We start from the raw sequence: 17,792 nt of genomic DNA, 5'->3' as shown, positions 1-17,792 counted from the left end.
TCAAACATCAAGCAAAGTGCTGGGTCCAGATGTCAGATGATGCCACACTCCTCACTGGGCAGGAACTCAAGTTGCAAGTCCCCTTGGCTTTTCCCAGCATGAACAACAGCCACAAGCAGGCATGGGGATGGCGCTCTGCAGTAGAAGTATACAAATCACAACCCAGGCCCTTCCTCTGGCTTTCCAGTGCAACAAGGACTGGGTAAGTTCTGGCTGGCTGAGTTCCCAGGGTCAATTCAGTAAGTGGTATTCTATTTGGATGTGCTGCCCACCATTTTCCTCCTTGAAAAAATACATCAAGCCTCATAGTAATTTTTAATATATGGTCTGGCCCAGCCACCAGTACCACTGTCCTTATATCAAAAATATTTGGCTGTCCTAGGGCTTTTATTTTGAAAATACCCTATCCTCTCTTTTTTGCCATCACTGGAGTATATAAAGTAGAGCCTCCATTGGCAATGTGTAAAACAGAGAAGTAAATTTTGGAACAGCCATCATTTTAATTGTTGAAATTCTGCTAGATAAATATAATTGCATCCCCCCATCTTTTAAGATTGCTCATCATCCCTCCCCCCCCCCGAAAACCCCCCAGCAACAACACACACAATATTCTGTAATTCATTATTAGAGACTTTTTAGGATTTCTGGTGATCTAAGGCTCTTATTAGTCAGAGGAATGTCTAAAGATTTTGATAGTTCTAATTGTTCCTGGGGAGGGGTATGTTAAAGCACCCTAGATCTAGTGTATTAAAGTTTACATATAACTCTGCTAGTACCTCAAATTCTACTGTCTCCCTTTTAAAATTCAGGCTTCAGACTCTTTTCCTGCCAGACTACTTCAAGGGTCTAGAAACCAAGCCTTATGAGGAATGGTTGAGGGAGCTGGATATGTTTAGCCTGGGCAAGAGGAAACTGAGAGGTGATATGATAGCCATCTTCCACTATCTAAAGGGCTGTCACATGGAGTTGGATGGCCATCTGTCATGGATGCTTTAGTTGAGATTTCTGCATTGCAAGGGGGTTGAACTAGATGGTGCTTGGAGGTCTTTTCCAACTCTACAATTCTATGATTATATTAAATGCCGCATTTGCTTCTACACTGCACACAAGAGCCTTCCCTTTCCTCTTTTTTGAGTCATTAAACTTGGATAAAACTCAGAAACTCTTTGCATCAGCAATAATATAGGAATCAATTCCAATAAAGAACTATGGGTGTCCTAAATGTAATTATTTGTGCGTGTGCATGCCTGTGCACACGCACATCCAGCTAGTCAACAAGAGGTTTAGAGTGATCTCTGAGACCAGTGGCTGCCAGACAGCGTTTTCTGGAGAGGAGCCTTCCAGAGTCATCAGGCAGCTCCGCTGAATGCTGCTGCTAACATTTGTAGATTTGGAAACCCAAGAAATACAAAGGTAATGTGTGAACAAATGAATGGTGGTGCCTTTTAATGATCAGAAACTGCCAAAGGGTTCCACTTCCTCAGCTACATAGAGCTCAACTTTAGATCCTCTTTTCTTCACTTTCCTTTACCCTCTTTTCAGTCCCTCTCCATGACTAAGGCTGCCCTGCAGGAACTTCTGGGAAACAGAAACAAAAAGTATCCCAGAAGAATAGAAACGAAAGTATTGACAAGGTTCTCAGAAAATGGGTTGCAAAAATCATTTCCTTGGGAAACAGAAATGTATACAGTATAAGTAACTGTATAGTAGCAGAACACAGCTCCAACATAATTTAACACAGCTCCAACATAATTTAACATTTAGAGTACAGAAGTCCTTCGATATAGCGAAATTTCACATAATGGTGCAGACAATGAAGTCTGTATTCAAAGTATAAATAATAAAATCCCATCATGTAGAATTCAGCCCTTGGAGAGCTGCAACTTATGTGTCGTTTTTTCTGCAATAGTCCACATATTTTGGTACTGTTGCGATATTTGCAAATTCTGTAACGTTTTCCCTTTCTATGCAGTGGTGATCAGCCTGCAGCCAGCATCCAAGTCAAAAGTTATTTTGACCAAAAGTTTGACATGCGCCTGTCCATAGGTTTAATGAAGAGAGCGGTGGAGATATGCAGACAGAACATTTTAGTATATTAGATATTTATCTATATATGGTTGTCCAATCTATAATAAATAAATGGTGTTCCCAAATAGTGACCCTTGGGACACTTCCTTCATAAATGGGAAAAGACCCCTCTGTCCCCAGTGGTGTAGCACGGTCAGGTGGTACCCAGTGCATAAAATTTATTGCATAAAATTTTATTTATTATTTTACTTTTTATTTAAACACTTTTATTTTACTTTTTTATTTTACTTTCCGTTCTTTATTTTCATATTTTTTTATTTCACATTTTTATTTTGTGCACATGTGCACATTTTGTATATATTTTGTATACAGTGGACCCTCCGGATATGAACTTAATTCATCCTGGGGTTCCGTACTTACCCCAAAAAGTCCATATCTGGAGGCGGTGCTTCTGCACACGCGCAAAGCGCGCAGAGTGATTCTGTGCACGCGCACGGTGAAACACTTCTGGGTTTGCCGCATTTGTAACTCAAAATTACATTACCATATACAGTACGGTACCTCGGGTAACATATCCCGAGGTACCACTGTACTGTATATTTATTTTGTGTAGAGAGGAGTAGTTAGGGGTAAGTGTAGGGTTAGGGCAGGGGTTGGGCTTAGGCTAAGTGCTGGGGGTGGGGTCAGAGTTAGGCTTTGGCGGGCAATTTAGCTAGTTAGCTAGTTTAGAGAGGGGGTGGAATTTTCCGTGAACAAAATGTGCAGACTGTAAGTAGCATTCCTTTGCTTGGTCTCCTGGGGGGGGTGTCCTGGGGTCCCCTGCACAGCCTTGGCTCTCTGGAAATCAACCCGGCCAGTCTTCTCCAGAGAGCTCAGCTCCTCCACACGCTTCCCCTGCCTTCCCCTTTTCTCTCCCCTCTCATCATTTACATTTACTAGGACATTCCAAGCCCACTTTCCTCCCAGGAGCTCCAGGTGGCCTTCGTGGTTTTCCCGGCCACCAATTGTTATCTTCACAGCAGCCCTGCCAAGTAGGCTAGGCTGGCCCAAGGTCCACCAGGGAGCTTCATGGCTGAGTGGGGATTCGAACCCTGCTCTCCCAGGTCCTCCTAGTCCAGCCCTCCAACTACACCTCTGCCTGGCTCCATTTTGCATCTCTCCAGCTGCCCTACGACCTCAGCCTTCTCCCCCTTCCTGGGGGTCTCTCTGGCTCCAAGGAAGACTCCACCACCTTCCTCATGTTCTGCTCCTCTTCTGGATGCTTGGAGGACCCTCCTAGGGGTCGCCTCCCTCTCTAGGAAGGGCAGGGCTGTCCTAAGAAGATGAGGCAGAGCAGCCCTTAAACAGCTGGCAATGCTTCTCTTTCCTTTGGGCTGGAGCTCTTGTACCCAGAGCACTTGGGGCCTTCTTTCTCTCTCTGCCAGCCCTTTGTGGTCTGGGCTGCCTCTTTCCTAGTGACGCCCTTTCAGGTGATGCCCTTTCAGGTCACTGAACTGCAGAGAGATGTAAGGAATTGGGCCATATGGCCCTCCTCACACACAAACATCCCCCAAGAATTGGGGCTGCCGGCTTCGGAGTCGCTCTCTTGTCTTGTCTCTTCTAGGTTCAGGTGCTTAAGACGCAGCAACAGGGTGGCCCCCCCTGCAAGGCCCAGAGCAGTCCATGGTGTCAGGTGAGCAAGTGGTCTCTTTTTTGGGACAGAAGAGGGCAGGAATGAGCTGGGGGGGGCAGCTAGTCCAAAGATGTACAGAGCCAGATGGCTGGATCGACCCACAGTCCATCTGGGCCAGCATCTGGAAACCCAACCCCCCTAGCGACCGATGTGGAGCCCGATGGAGGAAGCAGGGTGCTGGGCTGCAGGGCAAGGCAGGGGAGGGGGCAGCTGTCAGTGGGAGGGGCACCTTCCCTGGGGAACCATGTTCTGGGGAGAAGGCCAGGATTGGCCCCTAAAGCCTGGGGTGTCCCTCCTCTGCAGTAGGACTTGGAATACAAGAGAAAACTCTTAGAATAGCCTTGCCAGTGGCTCTGGGATGAACTCACCTGTCCCATGTTCTTCTCTTTGCGGATGTGCTGGGGTTCCACATCCCTTCCCTAGGGGTGAGTATAGGATAAAATGAGAGCAGGGAGTGGATCCCTCAGACCTGCCCCCCACTGCACTCTGCACTCTCAGATGCGGAGGAGTGCCCCCCCCCCAATAACTGACAGCCTGACTTTTGCATTTCACCTGCTGGAATCAGCTATACCTCCAGAACTGCCAGGCAGCTTGGCTCAGGGGCTCTGAACCCTGAAGTGCTCCAAGCATCTTTTGCTGCTGCATCTCTCTCAGGTTGACTCATGTTAAGCTTGTGGTCCACTAAGACCCCTAGATCCTTTTCCCATGTACTACTAGCAAACCAGGTATCCCTCATCTTATCTTGGTGCAGAAGCTTAGATTAGTCCCTATTGAATTTCTTTTTGCTTTTGGTCATTTATGATTAAGTTATTACAAAAAAAATGGAATTAGGAGTCATATTCATAAAAGGAATTAAGGCAATTTATACAGATCAAACTGCAAACCTGATTGTAAATAATGCATTACAGGAAAAATGTAAGATACAGAAGGGGACAAGGCAAGGATCCCCCCTATCACTGCTTCTGCTTCTTCTTCTTCTTAAAAAAAATAAAATATTTTTATTAACCAATTTCCACATAACAATTTACCAATCCTCTTAATCAGTTACATTATTTTTCCCCCTTTCCCCCTCCCCTCCCTCTCCCCCCACCAAGGACTTCCCTCAGCTCCCCTCCCTGATTTCTTTACATATATTGTTTTCTGCATGTTGTAAAATTGTACATATCCTTACTTTATCTATCACATGTTCAGCTAATCAATTTGTGAATGTTTATTCAAAACTTGCCAAAGAGTCCAATTCATTTTGTTGTCTTTTTATATAGTTTGTAAAAAGTTCCCATTCTTCCTTGAAGTCACAGCTGTCCTTTTCACGCAGTTTATATTTGGCCAATTCCGCATAGCTCATCAATTATTCTTGCCACAGTTCTTCTGATGGTATTTCCTCATTATTCCATCGTTGTGCTAACAAGACTCTTGCTGCTGTTGTAGAATACATAAATAAGTTCTTTACTTTTCTTAGCAAGTCTTGTCCTACAATCCCTTACAAAAATGCTTCTGGTTTTTTTTTTACAAATGTCAATTTAAACATTTTTTTCAATTCATTATATATCATTTCCCAAGGTTTTTTTTAAACTTCCCTACATTCCCACCACATACGATAAAAAGTCCCTTCTTTTTCTTTACATTTCCAACATGTGATTGACCCAGATTTATACATTTTTGCTATCTGTACTGGTGTTATATACCATCTATACATAATTTTCATGTAATTTTATTTAAAAAGAGAACAGTTTGTAAATTTTAAATCTATTTTTCACAGTTTCCCCAGTCCTCAAATTGTACATTATGTCCTATATATTGTGCCTATTTGATCATGACCGATTTGACCTCCTCATCTTTTGTCTCCAGTTCTAGCAAGATACTATATGCTTTCTTCAGCATTTTCACTTCTTCTATAACTTCCTTTTGAAATGTAAAAGTTGTGTAACTAAACCCTTTCTTGTTGTCGTCCTTGTACATCTCATGTAATTGTCTGTAGTGTAACCAACTTTGAAAATGATATATTTCCTCATAATCTTTTAATTTCCATTTTCCTTCTTGGTCTTTCAGCAAATCTCTCTCTATATGTAGGCCACTTCCCCTTTGTGCCAAGTGATTTGAGTAACGAAGCTTCAATTGGTGATAACCACCAAGGTGTTTTTTGTTCTATTAAATCTTTGTATCTCTCCCACAACCTCATTAAAGGTAAAGGTAAAGGTACCCCTGCCCGTACGGGCCAGTCTTGACAGACTCTGGGGTTGTGCGCCCATCTCACTTAAGAGGCCAGGGGCCAGCGCTGTCCGGAGACACTTCCGGGTCACGTGGCCAGCGTGACATCGCTGCTCTGGCGAGCCAGAGCCGCACACGGAAACGCCGTTTTACCTTCCCGCTGGTAAGCGGTCCCTATTTATCTACTTGCACCCGGAGGTGCTTTCGAACTGCTAGGTTGGCAGGCGCTGGGACCGAGCAGCGGGAGCGCACCCCGCCGCAGAGATTCGAACCGCCGACCTTTCGATCGGCAAGCCCTAGGCGCTGAGGCTTTAACCCACAGCGCCACCTGCGTCCCTCACAACCTCATTAGTGATCTCCTGATTATATGGTTGTAAAATCATTTGTGCACTTTCCCTTTCCCATACCATAAGTATGCATGCCATCCAAATCTATTATCATGATCTTCCAAATCTAATGCTTCTTCCTATTCCAGTTTTATCCAGTCCCTAATCCACACCAAACATGCATCCTCATAATACAGTTTGAGGTCTGGGTGGGCAAAACTGCCTCTTTCTTTTATATCTGTAAGTATCTTATGTTTAATCCTTGGCCTTTTGCCCCCAGCCCCCCCCCCCCCCCCGAGAGACAAAATTAGAAATATCCTTCTGCCATCTTTTGAGGCAATCATCTTTTACCATTACTGGACCCCTTATCACTGCTTCAATCATGTATCAGTCCTAGAGGTGTTGATGCGGAGGGTAAGAACTAATTCTGACATAAAGGGGATATGGATGGGCCAACGGAATTATAAGGTAAAAGCCTTTGCAAGTGATGTGGTGTTTTCTGTAGAAGAACCATTGACAAGTGTACCTAAGTTATTGGAGGAAATAAGGGACGCAGGTGGCGCTGAGGGACGCAGGTGGTGCTGTGGGTTAAAGCCTCAGCGCCTAGGACTTGCCGATCGAAAGGTTGGCGGTTCGAATCCCTGCGGCGGGGTGCGCTCCCGCTGCTCGGTCCCAGCGCCTGCCAACCTAGCAGTTCGAAAGCACCTCCGGGTGCAAGTAGATAAATAGGGACCGCTTACCAGCGGGAAGGTAAACGGCGTTTCCGTGTGCGGCTCTGGCTCGCCAGAGCAGCGATGTCACGCTGGCCACGTGACCCGGAAGTGTCTCCGGACAGCGCTGGCCCCTGGCCTCTTAAGTGAGATGGGCGCACAACCCCAGAGTCTGACAAGACTGGCCCGTACGGGCAGGGGTACCTTTACCTTTACCTTTTAAGGAAATATGGATGTGGGTGGCACAGAAGGACACAGGTGGCACTGTGGGTTAAACCACAGAGCCTAGGGGTTGCCGATCAGAAGGTCGGCAGTTCGAATCCCTGCAATGGGGTGAGCTCCTGTTGCTCAGTCCCTGCTCCTGCCAACCTAGCAATTCGAAAGTACGTCAGAGTGCAAGTAGATAAATAGGTACTGCTCCAGCAGGAAGGTAAATGGCGTTTCCATGCGCTGCTCTTGTTCGCCAGAAGCGGCTTAGTCCTGCTGGCCACATGACCTGGAAGCTGTACGCCGACTCCCTCGGCCAGTAAAGCAAGATGAGCGCCACAACCCCAGAGTCGGCCACAACTGGACCTAATGGTCAGGGGTCCCTTTACCTTTACCTTTAAGGAAATATGGAGAAGTTGCAGGTCTTAAAACAAATAAAACTAAAACTAAGGTTTTGGTGAAAAATATGGATGCACAGGCAAAAAAAGGTTGGCAGATGACAACTGAGAAAAAGGTGAAGTATCTGGAAATATGGTTAACAGTGAAAAACTCCAATATATTTCAAAATAATTATGTAAAGACATGGAAAGATGTAAGAAAAAATATTGAGTTATGGGGAAGAATGAAACTCTCTCTAATAGGCAGAGTTTTGGTTATAGAAATGAATATTTTGCCTAAAATGCTATTTTTATTTCAAACGGCTCCAATCGGAGGCATAACAAGATGCTTCAAAGAATGGCAAAAATATATTTCTAGGTTTGTCTGGCAGGGAAGAAACCGAGAATTAAATATAAAATTTTCATAGATATAAAATCAAGAGGTGGGTTTTCCTTGCTAGATGTCCGGCTGCCCGATGAGGGGCTTGTCTCCCCTTCTCCCCAAACTGCGCTGCAGTGAATCAGGCCCGAGTCCCGCTCGCCACCCGCTCGGCCAAGGCGAGGAGAGACTCCGCAGCCTCCCCACCAAGATCCCCGGGGCGTCCGGCTTCGTGCGCCCCGTGCAGACCCGCGGGTTCGGCTCCCGAGGGCCGGGAGGGAGGCGGCGGGCGTCTCCTCTCCACTGTCGGGCCGACCGCTGCCTGCGCCAGCTGGCAAGCAGCCCGAGGGAAGGGCGCGCGACGGAGGCCCGCCCCGGAGCCGGGCGGGGTCCCAGGAGCAGCGCGGCGAGGCCGGATCCCGGCCCAGCGCGCCCCGAGCAGCAGCAGCAGCAGCAGCAGCAGCAGGTAGGGCGCGGCGCCCCCGCTGCTTCGCCTTCCTCGCGCCTTTCCCTCGCCGCCCGCCCAGCGCCCTTCGGCCGGCCGGGGCCGGATTCGGCGGCTGCCCGGGCGAGGCCTTTCTCCCGAGGAAGCGCGGAGAGCGAGGGACGCCGAGAGCGAGCTGGGGCGCCGGGGGCCAGAGCAGCCGTCGGGGGGAGCGCGAGAGAGGCCAGGGCTGAAGGCTTGGCAGCGCCAGGGCCGAGCGGGGCCTCCCTTCGGGCAAGCCGCGCCGGGATGGAGCACGTGTGGCGCGGCGCTCCCTCCCCGCTCCCAGTGCTCTTCGCCGCGGCCGCCGCCCGCCCGCCCGCCCGCCCGCCCGCTCGCTCCCCCGCCGCGTCGCCCGAGCCGGGCCGCCGTCGGTTTGGCCGCCTCGGCGCCGCGGCCTTGACTTTGGGAAACTTGGCCGCGGTCGCTTGACGCTCCTCCCTCGGCCTTCGCGTCCCGGCTAAGGGATGCTCGGGGCGCTGCTCGGGACCGGAGCCCCGACAGGCCTCTTTCCTGGGAGCGATCCCCGAGTTCCGCGGCCCTTGGGCGGCGCCTCGCCCTCGCGCCCCCCGCCTTTGCCAGGCTGCCCTTCTTGAGAAACACGGGGCACCTGCCCGCCTCCAGCCTCCGTCTCCGTCTCCGCCTGCTCTTCCTGGCGAACATGTGCAGCTGGGAGGAGTTCAGGGCTTTGCCTGCATGTAGCTCATTCTGCTTCAAATTTATGTAGTCTGGATTGATACGGCAAATATTCTCTTGGGTTACCTTCCCCACCTTCAAATGCTCCCATTTTTTAAAAGAGGAGACCATTCATATTGTACCTTATTCAGTACCAAAAGTTTTAAATCACTTAAAATGTTTACGTATTTTAAAAAGAAACTTGTAATATTTGTAAAATTTCCACTATTATGTATAAAATGTGTATCAAACACCCAGGCGGCCAGCTGGAAATAGGCTTCTGGGGCCCAGGTCTCCTTTCCTGCCTGGAGAGATGGACGAGGGGCCAGGTGACACATCCACCTGTCCAGTACCAGGCAAACAGGAGAATTGAATCTGGCATCCACTTCCACATACTTTGAATTTTTGCAGAAACATTTTGGAAAAAATTTTTTTATATGTTTCTATAGCATTTAAAAATGTGTGTGGGTGTTTGCATATGTACACGTGTTTGTGAAATCTTAATCTGGATATTTTCCCAGTTCAGTTTTTTTAAAGAAAAATAATAATTGAAAATCACATATTTAGTTTTAAATCCACCTGGATGTGCCTGAAATGTATTCTATCTGCAGCCAATTCTACAAGAGCAGGAGGAGGTCAGTCCCCTTTCTCACCACCTGGTGAGTAGTTGGGAAATTACATGCCCTTTCTATAGACTTTGGCAACTGCTCATTTGCAAGGTCAATAAACTGCTTTTGCTTCAAATCACATTGCCCTGCCCTGCCCAACCCATTAGCAATCAATCGCTTGTAAGTGTTAAGAGCTCTTGCTGAGGCAGTGCTGCCTTGGGGGCCTGTCTCACCTCTCTTGCGACATTGGAGAAAAAAAGCACTTAATTTTCCATAGTTTCTCATGTCACATTCCCCTCACAATCCCTTTTATTGGATACTGGATGCACAGAACAATCCTAGGAATGTTTACTAGTAAGTCCCATGGAGTTCCATGGAAGTTAATTCTCTGTGTTTAGGATTGCAGACTATTTTTGTTTCCCTGCCTTAGTTCATTCTTATGTAGTTGGTTTTGTGAGTGCCTGACTTCGTTTTGCCCACTTCACTGAAATCATCCCCACTTATGAAACGGTTCTTTGTGCGGAACCTGTCACAATCTCATTTGTTACCAGCTTGCATTTTGTTTCAGGGTGAATTGTTTTAATTGCTGGTGTAGTCTTTTAAAAATATATTTATATCTATTTATTTCCTCTTAAAATCATGGCATGAGGAGTACTGTGTGTAACTCTCCCTTCATGCTCCCCCAACCCCATTCTGTATTTTCTAGGTAGCACCATGGAGGCGTATGAAGGTTTGACAGATAAAGAGCTTATTGCCCGTTTGAAGAAATACAGCATCCCACACGGGCCTCTTGTTGGTATGGACTCTAGCACTACACCTGTCTCTCTCAGGGGAATGAAATAGATTTGCAATTGGAGCTTAGAAAGGGAAAACTCAGTAAGCCAGGCCTACAGCTTACATATAAAGTGTAAACAGGGGAATCTGTTAGAGTGGACAGATGTAAAAGAGAATTGGACTGAGCAGACAATGGTAAAGAAGGTGGATTCTGCATGTGCTGTTGTGAGAAATGAGAGACAGATGACAGGGCTTGTCCACCTGGGAAAGTAACCCATCTAGGAGAAGGAAATCTCTGATCCTAAACCTCCACTGCCTTGTGGGACATCTTCAGGAGAAGAAAAGGCTAAAGAATAAATCCTAAACCAATCTGGAGTAGAGTCCCGAAGGCGGTTGGATGGCACCTTGTACGCCCTCCTTCCGGCAACTCCTGCAGCCAAGCTGGTGCCAAACATATTGTTCCACTTTCCTTTGGGACTGGGCAGGTTTGCACCCCAGGTTTGCTGCTAACACACCAATTGTCTTCTCCCCACCCCCCTTTTAGGCGCACTCCATTGTCTCTCGAGATAGATGCCAAGAAGGGGAGGGGTTTTCAGCTTTACGCACTGAAATTCCCTCTTGTATGCTGAATTTGTAAAGATGTAGTAGCCCAGTCTTGTCTTGGATCAGGCCACCCAGGGCTTTTTTTTCAGCTGGAACTTGCCAGAACTCAGTTGCGGCACCTCTCATGTGGGCGCCATTGCCATTATAAGAGAACAAGGTTCCAACACCTTTTTTTCTAGACAAAAAGCCACCCAAAAGCCTGCCTTCTACATAGCAGAAGGGAACAGTGGGTAAGGGAAGGTGGATCCTTCCTGTCACACACCACCTTGTCCAGCTCTTTATTCTGAGTCTGGCTAGGTTGGAGAGAGAGGTGTCTGGAAGAATGGAGCGTACGATGGGGAGAATTCACCATGTCCTCCTTTTAAAAATCAATAACCACCAGCCCGTGCTTTCAAGGGGACTAAGAAAAGCAGCCACAAAAAAACAAATGTGGGAGCCTTTATCTTGCCTGGTTTGTCCCTTAACATTAGAAGATAGAATGGAGGGAGAAGAAAGCTGCCAAAGTGGATAATTGTTTTGAAAAAACCTTGTTGGTTAACTGAGGTATTTGCATGCCATCAATATTGCCGTGATCCTCAAGCAGCAGAGGGTGTGTGGAAAAGGCTGCAAGGTCAGGTGGGCTTTTGAAGTGGGCAGCTGTGTGAAAGAGGCATGAGTGAGAGTCTTGTGGGAGCAGTAAACTTTTGTCACCTAGGAGTTAACCTCCAGCTTGGATTTTGTCCTTCAGGATCAACCCGGAAACTTTATGAAAAGAAAGTCTATGAATACGAGACTGAGCGTAGAAAGCATCCTTCACCTGGAAAAGGATCACTGTCCACAGGTGAGAATAATTGGGGGGGGGCAGGGAAAGGGACCCCTGTCAGACACTTGTCCTAATGCCCCTCCTTCCCATGTGTTTTTACAAACGTAGGGCCATCCACCAGCGAAAGCTACATCCGAGAGACCTTTGTGAGTCCTCAGAGCAGGCCAAACCTCAACTATGGGCGAGAAGGTGAGACGTTTTAGAAATAACTCCAGAATTCCCAGTAAAGCAGAAAGCCGGTTTGCAGGGAGGAATTTAGGGACCATTAGAGCATCAATCTAGGAGATGTGGGGAGCAAAAAGGGTAGCTTTGTCAGGGTGGAATATCATCGTCACTAAGGGGAGATCAGGGCAGGGCAGCATAGCCTGGGCGTGTTGTCAGTTTTCTAGTACTTTTGGGGAACAAAGGACAACTGCTGCCACCAAACCAAACTCTCCAATTCATTTTGCCCCTCCCAGCTCTTGGCTCTACAAGGACTTACGTAACAGAAAATTATGACTCTCCAGGATCCAAGGAATACTATTCTGAATATATAAATGAAGGTAGGGGGCTCCACTGGTCTCCACATTCAAGTCTTGCTTTCTGAAAATACAGTAATTAAAATTGATAAGCCAAACGGTTTATATTGTCTCAGCTTGGCTTCAGTATCTCATACGTAGACTAAGATTAGTCATATATTTCATTTCATAAAATTTATATACTACTTGATTATAAAAAAGCCCCTCAAAGCGGTTTACAAAGCGAAATCCTATGAAAATTAACTTTAAGCTAGTCTAGGATCTCTTGTCCCAATGATTTGTTGATGGGACAAAGTGCAACTAAGTATCGGTGAATTTAGGTGAGCAGTTTTGATTTTGCAGTGTTCCGACAGTCTGGGTTAGCTGTGACAAGGAAGGCCCACCCTGTAAAAATCAACATTCTGCCCCTCAAACAGATTAATCTACAATCCATGTAATGTGAGTGCAGAAATACAGTGTGCTGAAGCCTATTCTGCTGCCTGCTGTTGCTGCCTGTCTCCCACTCTCCCCATTAACATTTCCCCACAGCCACAAAGCCTAGAAATCTCATTTTTAACAAAGCCATGAAATCTAATAGGAGAGGGAAACCCTTTTGCTAAATATCTTCCCCCACCCTGTCCTTCCCTAGATTCCAGTCCCACCAGGTCCTACCTGAGTGAAAATTACCATTTGCCTCGCCATGAAGGACGTTCCACATATGCGACTGAAGGTAGGAAAGACGGGGGGGGGGGGGCAAGAGAAACCAGCCATGTAGAATCAGAGCTGAAGCATAGGGGTGGGGAACCCTCTTTGCCCTGTCAGGCCAGATCCTTATCTGCCTCCACCTCCCACACACCAACCATGACAGGTGGGTGGGACAACCCAGCTGTCAGTCACTTAACAGCATTTTGCCATTGGATGACAATGGGCAGCTGGCAGAGGAGTGGGGTAACCCAAGTCCCTTGCACAGCACTTCCCAAACATCCAGTAATTGTTGGGTGCTTGGGAAGTGCTGTGCGGGGGCTTTGCTAGTGCTATGGGGCTCACTTTCTGCAGGAGTTGACTACCCCAGTAGTTTCCAACTTTTTCAGACCCAGGATCCACTTTTACCCATTGCATTTGGGGACCCATTTCTGATTTTTTTTACCATGTATTTATATGGTGGTAATTCTGCTGTTATTGTGACCCAACTACCAGCTGAAGACCAGAAGGCTCCATCATCTAGTGGGCTTGAATTCAGTCCATCAGCTGATACTATACTTAGCACTACACTCCATCTCAGGCTGCAGGTCACATTCCCTAACCGCCTGCTAGTGGTGGCTAAGGCCAATGCAAAAGTGGGTGCAACCAGCACCTGACACACAGGCTCTCTCACTCCCCAGCAATTAGGCTTGTTTTTTTTTTAATTTAGCTTTTTAATCGCTGGCAGGGAGCAGGGTGACCCTTTTGAAGACTGCCGCTTCCCTTTCCAGCTGCAGTTCCCATGAAGATCGCAGAAATCTCTTTGAGGATTCCCCACCTTCATTGCAGCAATTAATCTTGAATCCGGCCTCCACTTGAAGATCTTTTCCCAAGCCTAATTGCTGCATGGAGTTTGACCAAATGGGAGGTTGCAGCACATAGGGAGGGTTAATCCTTCCTAGCTGTGATACACCTGTTAAGGAATTGAGCTTTACTGTCCTGAACTGTCTGTGTATCATATGGGAATGTATACATTTGCTTCTAAGGCCCTAAACATCAAGAAAAAGGGACCTGTCACTGCTGATGTGATGAACTGCACGTTGCTCATCTGAGGGTTGGAGATTCCTGAAGGGTCTGTGATTGAAATGGGGAGCTTCTAAAAACAGATGGAACCAGGAGGGTCTTCAAATCAGGGAGGTCACACATGATATACAAAAGTTTGCTGAGCCTGGTAGGAAGCAGCAAAGGCCTTTTTGGGATCTCAGAATGATAAGAAGAAACGGGATTGCTGGGGATACATGCAATGCAAGGGAAAAGGCTGCAACCCATAAATAGAGATTCTCCTGAGAACCTGGTGAGTTTTAGGGTCTGAATAGGTTAGGGATAGAGGGTTGCATTAATCCACTTTGGACTTAGGTTTGCTCCAAAGGGAATATTTTTAGTTTCTCTAATTTGGGGGAGTTGCATTTCTTTCACTGTGATATTTGTACATTCTAAATTCAATATTTCTCCATTTTAGTAAATTTATCTCTGGTTTCATAAACCTGTGTGGTCTCAGCTTAATGTAAACACCTTGATGCCTATAGCAATAACTTCCGCTTCCTAAGGATGCAACAGAGAGACCCCAGGGAAATTATGGAGACTGTTTGATAAGGGGCAGCCTGGCAAATAATCTCTTATCTGGTGGCAACAAGAACCTCAAATGGGAGAAGGGTGGGTGCAATCAGAGGGGGTACATTCTCTGTTGTGGCCAGGTCTCCCTTCCCCAGGTAGCACAGCACTCACAAGAGCTGGGATGTGGCTATCACAGCCCCCCTGGGAAAATGCTGTTGCACTATTGGCTGGGGAGATCTCCTGGCCCGCCCTTCCCCATCCCTACTCTTGCCTATTCCATCTAATGGCTTTGTTTTTTGTCTTTGTTTTCCCCAGACTGGGATGCCAATTCTTCTAAGACGTCCACATCTTCCTACCAGAGTTACGTGTCATCGTTGACCAGTGGGGCACGTCCAGAGGCACCAAGTGCCCGCCAACCAGTAGGTTGTTCCTCACCTTTGTGGCAAGAACGAGGAAGCTACCCACGCTGGGCTTACATCCAATTCACCCAGGGAAGGGTCCCTTCATAGCTGCCCTGTGCTGATGGGCATCTGTCTATCTTTTCAGATTGCAGAGCCGTATCCCTACAATTCTAGCCAGAAGGATGTCCCATCTGTCAGGTAAGCAGGGATAATGCAGAGGCACCTGCAGGAAACAATATTCCAGGCAGAGCTGGTGGTGGAGCGAGATGCTTCGCCCCTTGCTGAGGCAGACGTGGCCCATGCTGAATGGATGCTCAGTCTCAGTATTCCCCCCCCCCACCCCTTCCTGGGTCTGGCACCACCTTCTAGCCAGCAGATGGCTTTCCTACAGGTTTAGGGCCCAAGTTTATTCTCAGGCTACTAAGGAGTTCTGGAACCTAAATTGGCTCTAGACATAAAACTAGGGGTGGTCACAGGACTGGCTAAATGTGGTGCTGCCAAGTGCCTAGAGGTGAGCCTGCTGCCTCAGGCAGTGGATGCCAAGCCCTGTAATTGTCATCATCAGCATGAGAGCTGGGAGGGATCTTGGAGGCCATTCAGCCTAATTCCGGGCTCAGTGCAGGATCTGCAATGCCAGAAGCAACTATAGCCATCGCTGGCAGGTGGCCATCTAGCCCCTGGCCACCCCCAGTGAAGGAAAGGCCACTGGCTCTCAATGTAGCCCATTCCATGGTTAAACAACACTTTCCATTAGGAAGTTTCTCTTAATGGTTAGACCAAAATCTGCTTGCTTTCCATTTCCACCCATTGGTTCTAATCCTGTCTTCTGGAGCGACTGAGAACTAGTTATATAATGATAATAAAAGTTTAGCATCTGTGTGGTGCTTTCCGGAGTTTCAAAACACTTTGCACATATTTATCTTCTGTATCCCTTACAACTGCTCTGTAAGGTAGCCAGAATGATTGTGGCCATATCACAGGGGATGGGTGGGGAGAGGGGGAAAGGGCTTGCTTTGGGCAGACATGATATTAGAATGAGGGGTGTCTAGATTCATTGCTCAGGTGATAGAGCCACTGTGCTACACCAGTTCTCAGCAGGAAGGACCTTTGCAGAACAATTCACCAGGGTGTTCTCTTGTATGAGCTCTACTGAAACAATGCTGGGAAACAGCATTATTGTGCTTTGAAGTGCTTCTTAATTTCACTGAGACATAATCCATGGATAGTGCCTCATATTAATTAGTGATAAGGAAGTTTTGCTTTTGGCAGTTGCCCAAATCTGTCATTGCACAATGGTTTGCTGAAACCCTGTTGTCTGTTTTGTCAATGCCACAGCAGGGCACTACCTAGGAAGAACAGCACTTGCTAATGCTTTCCAGTTCAACCTAGCCCTAGGGTGGCCTCTTGCATTCGCTATAGAAGGCTTCCCCACTGGTTGGGTACAAGGAAGGGGAGATGTGTAGAAGGAGCAGAAAGGAGACATACAATTGCCAGCCACTTACCAATGTGAAAAGACAGGGGTCATTGGCAGGCATGGGGCCATTGCCCTTTGGAAAGTTGACGTATGCGGTGGGTACCATGACAATCTGTATTAGGGAGACTTTAATTTATGCAGTCTTGCATAAATTAGGTCCTGCCAACCTAGCAGTTCGAAAGCACCCCTAAGTGCAAGTAGATAAATAGGGACCGCTTTATAGCGGGAAGGTAAACAGCATTTCCATGTGCGGCGCTGGTGCTGGCTCGCCAGATGCAATTTCGTCACGCTGGCCACGTGACCCGGCTCCCAGTGGACAGTGCCGGCTCCCAGCCTCTTAAGCGAGATGAGCGCGCAACCCTAGAGTCGGTCACGACTGGCCCATATGGGCAGGGGTACCTTTACCTTTAATTTATGCAGGGTGGGTGGGGCTCATGCTAAGCCCTAGTGGAAGGTGGCAGGAATGATCTCTCTCTACTCTGGAATTGCCTTTTCAGGGACAGCAGTTCCTACCAAAGCATCTTCTACCGGAAATCACCTGGCTTGTCCACTCTGGGTGTGGAGCCACGCCGTGCCATTCATCCCGAGCGCCAGACCCAAGCAGCAGAAGGGGCCACAGGGACAAAACGTTACCTGCCCTTGTGGCCCCAGCTCTTCCTCTTTGTGTTGCTGGCTGGCTTCTTGGCCTTCATCTACTTTTTCCTTCAGGGCGGTGCTGACGACAACCCTTTTGTGAAGTTTCTTCAGCAGTGAGGCCTCAGCTATGGGGGCACATTGTACACCTAGGCCGTCTCCTCAAAAAGAGCCTGGGATATCTCTCTCAGGCTGTCACTAAGTGCCTTCTTGTTTGTAACCCCCAAGTGGAGGGTAGAATAGAGGGGCTGAAAGATGTTGGTATCCTATCAACCTCCCCAAATCATGGCAGCTCCCCACCTCCCTTGCAAACTTCAGCTAGCTTAATCTGGAGTATTTTTAATCTGCTATTTTTGTAACTTGTGCTTTATTAATTGGGCATGGGTGGCTATTTCACATGAGCGGGAAAGAGAAATGAGGGGATATATCAATAGCTTTTTCTTTAAACATGTGTGCCAACATGAAATATCCAATAAACCCCACGAAGGGTTTTGTTTTTGTATTTTTAAAGATTGTGTCTTTCATTTTTATCTCTATGTGGACAATTACTAATTCACCTTTTCCATTGTCATTGCTGCTGCTTATTCCCCCCTTCCCTCAGATGAAGTAGCAGGTCACTCTCTAAAACTGCAGGTAACA

The 17,792-nt window shown here is 47.4% G+C and overlaps 1 protein-coding gene and 1 long non-coding RNA gene across 4 annotated transcripts; one reads left to right on the top strand and one right to left on the bottom strand.

Annotated features, from left to right (window-relative positions):
• Window positions 1-5,324: 5,324 nt before the first annotated feature.
• LOC307206812 lies at window positions 5,325-6,777 on the bottom strand. Its single transcript, XR_013834513.1, has 2 exons — window positions 6,253-6,777; window positions 5,325-5,874 (listed from the first exon to the last, which is right to left on the bottom strand). It is a non-coding gene; the product is annotated as an uncharacterized lncRNA (long non-coding RNA).
• Window positions 6,778-8,272: 1,495 nt separating this feature from the next.
• Window positions 8,273-17,663, top strand: EMD (emerin). Of its 3 annotated transcripts, none has more exons than XM_079958985.1 (9): window positions 8,273-8,373; window positions 10,381-10,470; window positions 11,779-11,871; window positions 11,962-12,042; window positions 12,312-12,395; window positions 13,000-13,080; window positions 14,961-15,064; window positions 15,192-15,244; window positions 17,018-17,663. In XM_079958985.1, exons 2-9 carry the CDS (start codon window positions 10,389-10,391, stop codon window positions 17,271-17,273), a joined length of 834 nt encoding a protein of 277 aa, XP_079815111.1. In that variant the 5' UTR covers window positions 8,273-8,373; window positions 10,381-10,388; the 3' UTR covers window positions 17,274-17,663. The 3 variants fall into 3 exon arrangements, with proteins under 3 accessions (XP_079815111.1, XP_079815109.1, XP_079815110.1); XM_079958983.1 differs by lacking the exon at window positions 8,273-8,373 and adding an exon at window positions 9,574-9,725; XM_079958984.1 differs by lacking the exon at window positions 8,273-8,373 and adding an exon at window positions 9,586-9,729 and having other exon boundaries at window positions 10,385-10,470.
• Window positions 17,664-17,792: the final 129 nt, after the last annotated feature.

Source organism: Podarcis cretensis, assembly GCF_951804945.1.
Source record: "Podarcis cretensis genome assembly, chromosome: 17".
In the NCBI taxonomy this organism is placed as follows: Eukaryota; Metazoa; Chordata; class Lepidosauria; order Squamata; family Lacertidae; genus Podarcis; species Podarcis cretensis.
Note: the sequence above shows the minus strand (reverse complement) of the source record. Positions and strands in the feature narration are given on the sequence as shown.